This window comes from Hemitrygon akajei, chromosome 14 (genome assembly GCF_048418815.1).
Source record: "Hemitrygon akajei chromosome 14, sHemAka1.3, whole genome shotgun sequence".
Taxonomy (NCBI): Eukaryota; Metazoa; Chordata; class Chondrichthyes; order Myliobatiformes; family Dasyatidae; genus Hemitrygon; species Hemitrygon akajei.
Genome location: NC_133137.1, coordinates 76,127,430 through 76,136,092, shown reverse-complemented (window position 1 = coordinate 76,136,092; position 8,663 = coordinate 76,127,430). Strand labels below are relative to the sequence as shown.

Here is an 8,663-nt window from a genome sequence, read left to right as displayed (position 1 = left end):
TCCAGTGCAGGACTGAAGGAGTGTGACATTATTCCAGGTGGTATCATTTAGTTTAAATGAGGCTGGTAAGCCTTCTGCCAAGCAAAGAGCATCTTCAGCAACACTCGTCAGACTGGATTTAACCATTCTCTGAGGCCCTCCTTCGGTCAGGGTCGAGCATGGATGTTGTGTGCCAGCTCTCTACATGATATGTAACACCAGTACGCAAGCAAGGCCAGGCAGTATGATATGGAGAGCAAGCTGTTGGCCAGGCAGCAGAGCCCCCTCTCTATGCAGCTGATGACCCTAAAGGAATAGCAGAGACCAACACAGTTTGGTGCCGGTGGCTTCTCAGGAGTTGCCAGTCCGTGTAGGACTGCCTTAGGGATGCCAGCCTTTTTCCAGATTTTCCCTAGGGGTTTAATCCTGAAGCCTTCCCCGTGAGTGGGTATAGCCACGAGGTAGCGGAGGCTTGAGATCAGTTTTCCTTCTGGTTGAGCTGCCAGCCATGGCTGACCAGCCCTATCTACCCAAAACAACTAGTTTTAAAGCATCACTTTTGCCCCTTCTCCTGTCAGTAGATGTGGTTCCGCCGGGCTTAGTAGCTAAGCCACATGTGAGGGTCAGGAGTTGGACTTGGTCATTCAAAAAAAACGTTGAAAGGTTCATGTATTATCCAAGTATATAATTCTGAAATTCTTCTTCTCCAGATAGCCACGAAACAAAAAAAGAAAAGAATGGCAGTACAATTATCAACCCAAAAATCACACTCCCCACACAAAAAAACAAGACCCTCCAAAACCCCTCCCCTGCACACAAAAAAAAACTTAGAAAGTTCGGGCAAAAAACACAAGATAAAATACTGCAAGACTTTAAAAAAGTCTATAGTCCAAGTCCATATTCATATCCGTAACCAAACTGCAGAAAGCTTGGGTAACATTCTCTGGGCACAAGCAGCAGCCTCTGCCCTCTCCAGCAACAGAGCGATCCCACCAGCAATCAAAAAGCAGTTTCCATCTCCAATAGCGGGGCGATCCCACCAGGGATCAAAGGGCAGGCAGCTGGCGCTCACTCTCTGCATTTGCTTTGACGTTTCACTCACCTTCGTCACTTTAACCGGCAAACAATGGAAGCTTTAATTGCGAAATGGAGTCGAACATCAGCTTACTCCTCGTCCCACAGCCTACTCACCAGGTGGCTCGAACGTGCTGCCTCTGCCTCCCAGAGTCCTTTCAGAGACTGTAAAACACTGGGATACCCAAACAATCGCCAATCCTCTCAGAGGCTATTTGACGTGCATAGCATTGGGAGCACATAATGTATAGTAGAAGCTTATTCCCACTACACCCTCCGCACCTCCTGGAGGAACCTCCTTAAGGAACCATTAAGCGTTAACCCTTAACGTTCAAATGTATTACCATTACTGAGTCCCACACGATCAACGTCGCTGGTAAAGTCACCATTGATCAGAAACCCATCTGGGTTAACCATATAAAGATTGTCTTCAGAGAATAAATCAGAGGTTGGGTTTCCTGCTGCTAACAACTAATTTTCAGATACCCCACTGCACATTCTACTATCGACAATGCACATCAGGGTAGTGATAGAAGCCACCATATTTACCTGACACAACCAAAAAACTCAAGACCACCTTAGACCATGTTCCCTGTTTGATTGGCACTCCAATTGTTCACTTCTACTACTGCTGTCACACTGTTATCTAAGAAATAGACCTCTACTACTCTGCCGAATCATTCTGACGCCACCAGGACAAAGGGCGTAGCATGGGGACATTACCAACATATTGGGATACTGCTTGGTCAAGCACCCTCAGTCCATCTGCAAAGAGCAGGATTTCCTGATGACCAACCATTTTAATTGCAATCCCAGCTCCCATTCCAACAATGCAATCCACGGCTTCCTTTTCTGTCACGACGAGGCCGCTCTCAGGATGGAGAAGCCGTCTTGGTAGCCTCCAACCTGGTGGCATGAACATGGATTTCCCCAGCTTCCGGTAATTTTTCACCCTCCTCTTTCCCTCTTCTTCAATTCCCCACTCTGCCCCCCTGCCTTACCTCTTCTCCTCCTTTCCTGCCTATCACCTCTCCCTGGTACCCCTCCTTCTTCCTTTTCTTTCGTGGCCTGCTCTCCCCGCCTATCAGATTCCTTGTTCTTCAATTCTTTACCTTATCTTCCCATCAGCTCCCTGTTTCTTACTTCATCACCCCTCCCCCCACCCACCTGGCTTCACCAGTCATCTTCTAGCTTGTCCTCCTTACCTTCCCCCCCTCCCCCGAACAAGTTGGGCAGAAATGTCAACTGCTTATTCGTTTCCATAGATGCTGCCAGACCTGCTGAGCTCCTCCAGCATTTGTGTGGTGTTGCCCTGGATTTCCAGCACCCCTAAACTCTCTCGTGTTTATTCCCCCTTCCTAGTTATTTTGCCTCCAAGTTATATGCTATCCTGACTTCCTAATTAGATGGTTAATGAGGCCAATGTAGGGAAGATTCTTATACAGAAGGAATAGGCTGCACCTCATAGATTAGCCTTGCCCCGTCCATTGCTTATTCAGGCCTTTTGTGTGTTCCCGTACATGGATTCAACTTTCTTAATACTATCCCAAATACTCATTGTCCGCATTGAGTAATCATGGACTAGAGATTCCAGGGAGCCATTCAGAATATTACATGGGTGGGGAGCTTTCCTATATCTGCCTGATAATCTCTTTCCAGTACCAGGCTGGGAATAGAGGGTTATGCTGGTTTGTAGGGAATAGGCATGCAGATGACCAGATCTAAATAACTAATGATAGAAATGTTAGCCCCAAGTCTCAGAGACAATGTAGATGGACAAGGGTAGCTCCCCAGTGTACCAGGTGTATGTTGAAGGGCCTCGATAGCGTGGATGTGGAGAGGGTGTTTCCTATGGTGGGGGCATCTAAGACCAAAGGACACAGTCTCAACATAGAGGGATGTCCATTTAGAACGGAGATGAGAAGAATTTGTTTTGGCAGAGAGTGGTGAATCTGTGGTATTCATTGCCACAGGCAGCTGTGAAGGTCGCATCATTTGGGCATCAGCCATGATGAAATGGAGGAGTAGACTCAATGGGCCAAATGGCCTAATTTGGCTCTAATGGTATTGTTCAGTTTTCATTGGAGTCAATGTGTGGAATAGGCTCTGCCAGCCCCTCGATTCACACTACCAACAATCCCGGCCTAATCACGGGACAATTTACAATGACCAATTAACCTTCCAACCAGTACGTCTTTGGACTGTGGGAGGAAACCCACGCAGTCACGGGGAGAACGTACAAACTCCTTACAGACTGGGTGTTTGTCCGTCCTTTTTTAAATGGGTTCTTTTGGATTTCTTGTTTTTTGGCTGCTTGTAAAAAGACAAATCTCAAGGTTGTTATAATATATACATACTTTGATAATAAGTATACTTTGAACATTGGTTATTCGTATAATTTTTGAAATGGATTTTTTGTAGACAAACAAAATGTGACCACGAGGGGAAACTAATCTCTTGGCTTTAAATGCCGAAATGATAGACGATTCCGGTAAATATTATACGATTAGTCTTAGTCTTAAAAAAAATATATATATATTAAAAATGTGGATACGTTAATCTCATGGCATTGGGTTCAACGGTGTAGAGAGCATCTTCTCAAAAATCTTAAACGGGAGATATTAATCTGCAGATGCGAGTGTGCGCGCTGCTTTTCTGAGAGCGGCTGGGTCGCAGGGCGGCTCTCGCCGCTGTTTCGTTATTCCGTGCGCCCTCTGGTGTCCCAGTTTAAGGTGGAACCACCCGCTAACAGGAAAAAGCAGGTCAGACCGAACCGGGGGAGGGGAATCCGGGACAGCCACCATGTCTGCAGCGCTGCGTCAACTGCGCCGTTCTCCTTTCATGTTGTGCGGATCAAGGGGAAAGCAGCCATTTGCAGCTAATTTCATATCTTTAATTAGCTAAAAGACAATTTTTAAAAGACACGTGTTCAAGTGGAAAAATAGAAAAATCGCACGGGGAGCAGTCTGCACACCCGTGACTCCTTTGCCACAGTGAAAACAACACGGGTTTGCATTTTGCGAATTCCTCCAGCAATTTGTGTATATGTTGCAATTTGCGAGTCTGTGCTGAGTAAACACCTCATAAAACGCATTATTCTCCGCACTCGCAGGAAATAATATTCCGGATAATATTTACATGATACAAATCAGGATTAGAAAAGCACCCACGCAACAACACAAATTAAATAAATAAAACAAGCCCCCTGGATTTCCCGCCAACAGCCGGATCTTTCTGGGTTCTGCTACTTAGATGATTGACATCTGCATCGTGCTGTCTCTATTGGTCGCATTCAAAGCCACCTTTTGGCTATTGGTTGGCCCCGCCAACAATGCAAGGAAGCTGGCCCGATCATTGGACGGAATCCCCACACTATGCAAATAAGCCGGCTTTTCATTTAGCTTCTCCGCTGCGAGGAGCCGCGGCACGCTGCGCTCAGACACTGTAACCGTGCATCGTCTAGTACTACGGAGAAGTAGTGCCGAGTTGCTGGTTGGGGATCCGCCCAGCGACCCCGCCTCAAGTGCAACGAAGTAAAAGGCGCCGGGGTCTGTGTCTGCGCGCTTACGGCTGTGATGTCTGGCTGTGCATTGCACAGTCTGCATCCTATACGTTTCCCAGAGTTGGTGATTATACAACTGAGGGTTTGTAATTAAGCGGATTGATTTCTCAGTGCCCAGCGATCCGCCCCTGCCGCTCTTCTCTATAGGAGTTGAGAAGTTGGTTTGTCCTCATTTAGATCAGCAACGCTGCAAGAGACGCTTGCAGGGTTTTTCAGCTGCTGACACTTAGTCGTTGCAACGAGGGGAGCGGCACTGTGTGCGGGAAGAATTGGTTGAATATCAGACACACCACGCATTTACTCCGGGATTTACTCGCCTAAAACGCAACAAGAAGCTTCAGAGGGAATTACTGAGCGTCTTCGATAGCGCAAATCTTTTTTTTGCGTTGCATCTTAATTTCTTTCGATCGGGGTTTAAACAGCAGCATTTGAACACTTTGCGATGCTACTCTCCAAGAAGATCGGCTCATTTGCTCACATTTGCAGCCCGACCGGTATGGATTTGCCAGTAAAAATCCAGTTGCAGCAAGGTACAGGCTCTGTCCCTGAAATACTCTTTTTTTAAAAAAACAAGAATGTGTACGGAGTGCGGATATTTTTAGCGCAATTGTTCTGGGAATGGTGTATTAGTCGTAGTGGCTCAATGTTTTGATGCGTTATGTAGTGTTTGGGGACTCACTGCGGTTTGTTATGCGTTGTGTCTGAATTGCACGAGTTAACACCTCACCATTTAAGGTGAGGGGATTTAAAATAAACTTTTTACGCGGCTTAAATAAAAATTGAAATTGCTTTTTTAACAAGTAATAAAATATATCGCTTTCTCCACTGTACAGTGAAGGAGCGGGAGCCTTTTGAGAAAGTCTATCAGATTGGGGCAGTCTTGGGCAGCGGTGGTTTCGGCACTGTCTACAGTGGTGTACGGCTGACTGATGGGCTCCCGGTGAGTGCTTTCTCTACTCTGCCGCCAGACACGCTAAATTAAATCGCATTACCATTTTCCCTCCCGGCCCCTTCTTCACAACCAACTCATTTCGTTTTGCGCTTTTTTCCCCCCGTAGGTTGCTGTCAAACATGTGGCAAGAGAGCGAGTGACCGAATGGGGCTCACTGGTAAGTTGTAACGTTTTTTCCCCTTTACTTTTCGGGTAATTAATTATGATAACGGAGAGCGGTTCCTAAGGTACTTCAGGATTTTATTTTCATACGACAGTTAGTTTAATTCGCCTGCGTCCTATTCCGCGAACGTTGATGCTGGCATTTGAGTCAATTAAAAACGGCACATCTGTAAATGTGAATTCGACAGCCCTTGTGGGAAAGGAAAACGGGAACTTCCATTAATTTTGATTTGGAAGGATATAGTTGCTGCCAGTGTAGATCAGAGGCAAACGTTGGAAATAGTTTTAAGGGGTGTTTTTCGTTTTTTTTCTGAGGAACATTGACGCCTTTTCATTGCACAAGGACACCTTTCGGTTTTAATGTGGCGGGCCAGTTTTTTTTCCCATTCTGCAGTTATACGAGGTATTTACCTGCCCCTCTTCCTTTGGTGTTTTTAGAATGGCAGCCTTGTGCCCCTGGAGATCGTGCTGCTTAAGAAGGTGGCCGGAGGCTTTCGCGGGGTCATTAAAATGCTGGATTGGTACGAGCGAGGCGACAGCTTCTTGTTGATCATGGAGCGGCCAGAGTTGGTCAAGGACCTGTTTGATTTTATCACCGAGAAGGGTGCTCTGGAGGAAGAGCTGGCCCGCGTCTTCTTCAGACAGGTCCTGGAGGCGGTCCGACACTGCTACAACTGCGGGGTGGTTCACCGGGACATCAAGGACGAAAATCTGCTGGTCGACCTGCGCTCCGGCGAGCTCAAGCTCATCGACTTCGGGTCGGGGGCGCTGCTCAAGGACACGGTCTACACGGATTTTGACGGTAATGCACCGTTTTCGGGGCTTGGCAGTGTGTCTGACAGCGTACATATCGGATTTTCTGGAGACTTAGCGATGTGATTGGGGCTCGGCAGTTTACGCTGGTTTTTGTTAATGACCTGAATACCCTTCACTTTAGGGAGTGGAAGGGAAACTCTCTTCATCCAACTGGGTGGAGATGCAGATCCTGTCTCTTCGGTTATATTTTGGTATATCAACCTTTTTATTTTGAAAGGGCGCGGGGTGGGATCCGGATTAGAAAATCCCTGAAGCGTATTCTTTTTATTTGAGCTACGCGATGCTTCCGCCTACCTTGTTGTGAAACTCGAGCCGCCTCGGGTTAACCCTTACAAGTCCACGGACTAGTATGTGATTCCAAGCTCCACCCTCCCCAGCCGGCGACACAATTCAGCGCTCAGCCCCGCGGCTTGGCGACCACTTGCGCCGTTCCCCTGATGCTGCCCCCCCCCCTTGTTTAGCTCTTTATTTTTAAATCATTTTCAACTTTATATTGCCTCAATTTCTCGCCTCTGTCGCTGCCTGCCAGTGGTTTGTACATTCTCCCCGTAACCGGGTGGGTGTCCTCCGGGTGCACCGGTTTCTACCCACAGCGCGGAGACCTATAGGTTAATTAGGCATTGTGAATGGTCCCGCGATTAGGCTCGGATTAAGTAGGTGGGGTTGCAGTACGGTGTGGCAGGAAGAGCCGGAATGGTCTGTTACCCCCCCGCCTTTCACTTGCTGTGGTTGGCCCTTCTTCCTGTTTCGTGGAATCCCACCATCTCAGGCTTTTCTTACGTTTGTAAACAAAGGAGTCAGCTGACTGGCTCACTGCGGGAGCTGATCCGCAGACTAACCAGTCTGTTTGCAGATTTCAATAAGGATCCGGAATTCTATGAAGCAGGAGGTGGTCACTGGCCCATTTTAGACTCCGCCACTCAAATACTGAAATGTAATTAGCTTTCGGAATCCCTCTGGGTTAAACGGTTTATTTTCTTCCTTCACAGGCACAAGAGTATACAGCCCTCCAGAGTGGATCCGTTACCATAGATACCATGGAAGATCCGCGACCGTGTGGTCTTTGGGCGTGTTACTGTATGACATGGTGTGTGGGGATATCCCATTTGAACAAGATGAAGAAATCTTGCGTGGTCAAGTGTATTTCAGGAGGAGAATTTCTTCTGGTGAGTGGATTTCAAACAGTACTTCAGTGTGTCTGCTGGCAGATAGTTCAGCAATGTTATGTTCTGGGACGAGTATGCCTGCAGGAAAATTAATCTCTGGGTTGTATATAGTGACACATATGTTTGATAATAGATTTGCATTGATTTTTGAGTTGAATATGATTTTAACACTATTTTTTCCTCCCTCAAGAATGTCAGGATTTGATCAAGTGGTGCCTTGCACTGCGGCCTTCTGAGAGACCCATGCTGGAGCAGATTTTTGACCACGCTTGGATGCGAAAGGCTGAAGTAGTAAAAGCTGAAGACTGTGACATCAGACTGCTGAGCCTAGACCATGAGGCCTCCAGCACGAGCTCAAGCAAAGAGAGCCTCTGAAATCATCGTTGCCTCGCAGGAGGGGAGTTTGACACTAAAGGACCCTGTGGTGGTGCCACCAGCTTGTTGTGGGAGGGGGAATAGTAGTTTATTTCAGATCCAGTTCTCTGGGTGGGGAGGGAGGGGAAAACATGAGGGTGGGTGGGGGAATGGGGGGAGAAATCTGATTGCTGGTTACTGCTCTGAATTGATTTTGTTTTCTTTTGGGAACATTGGAGTTTGAGATAAATAGGCCAGTACTTACTGACCTTTTATTTTTTAGCTAAAAGTGACCTCCAAACAATGCAAACTCTGCTCTCGGAGTCTGGACTAAATGTTCTTTGCTTTCTGAGTGCCTTTTGAAAGCTGCTTTAATTCACTGGTATTGGAATACTTGAACACACACTGTTCCCCCTTCTGTCTGCTGCTCAGATTACTTTGGCCTGCACAAACATGTGTAGAGAGACATCAAACTTCGCCAGCAATGTTGGTTTTTCCTCTGTTTTTAATTAATTTTCCTTTCCCTGGCCATTGCAACCACTAGACAGATGCCCCCTTTTCTGTTCTCCCCCATACCCCCCCACCGTCAACCTTTTTG

General features: G+C 47.0%; 1 protein-coding gene across 1 annotated transcript; it reads left to right on the top strand.

Moving 5' to 3' along the window:
* Positions 1 to 4,609: 4,609 nt before the first annotated feature.
* LOC140738704 (serine/threonine-protein kinase pim-3-like) lies at positions 4,610 to 8,201 on the top strand. The gene is made up of 6 exons (XM_073066379.1): positions 4,610 to 5,145; positions 5,449 to 5,555; positions 5,674 to 5,724; positions 6,168 to 6,531; positions 7,535 to 7,711; positions 7,902 to 8,201. The coding sequence occupies exons 1-6, from the start codon at positions 5,058 to 5,060 to the stop codon at positions 8,084 to 8,086; spliced, it is 972 nt and encodes a 323-aa protein (XP_072922480.1). The 5' UTR covers positions 4,610 to 5,057; the 3' UTR covers positions 8,087 to 8,201.
* The last annotated feature ends 462 nt before the right edge of the window (positions 8,202 to 8,663 follow it).

Excerpts from the sequence above, each read along its gene's own strand:
- LOC140738704 (XM_073066379.1), top strand. The coding sequence starts at position 5,058 with ATGCTACTCTCCAAGAAGATCGGCTCATTTGCTCACATTTGCAGCCCG. Across the intron at positions 5,725-6,167 it reads TGACCGAATGGGGCTCACTG|AATGGCAGCCTTGTGCCCCT; the intron begins GTAAGTTGTAAC and ends TGGTGTTTTTAG. Across the intron at positions 7,712-7,901 it reads CAGGAGGAGAATTTCTTCTG|AATGTCAGGATTTGATCAAG; the intron begins GTGAGTGGATTT and ends TCCTCCCTCAAG.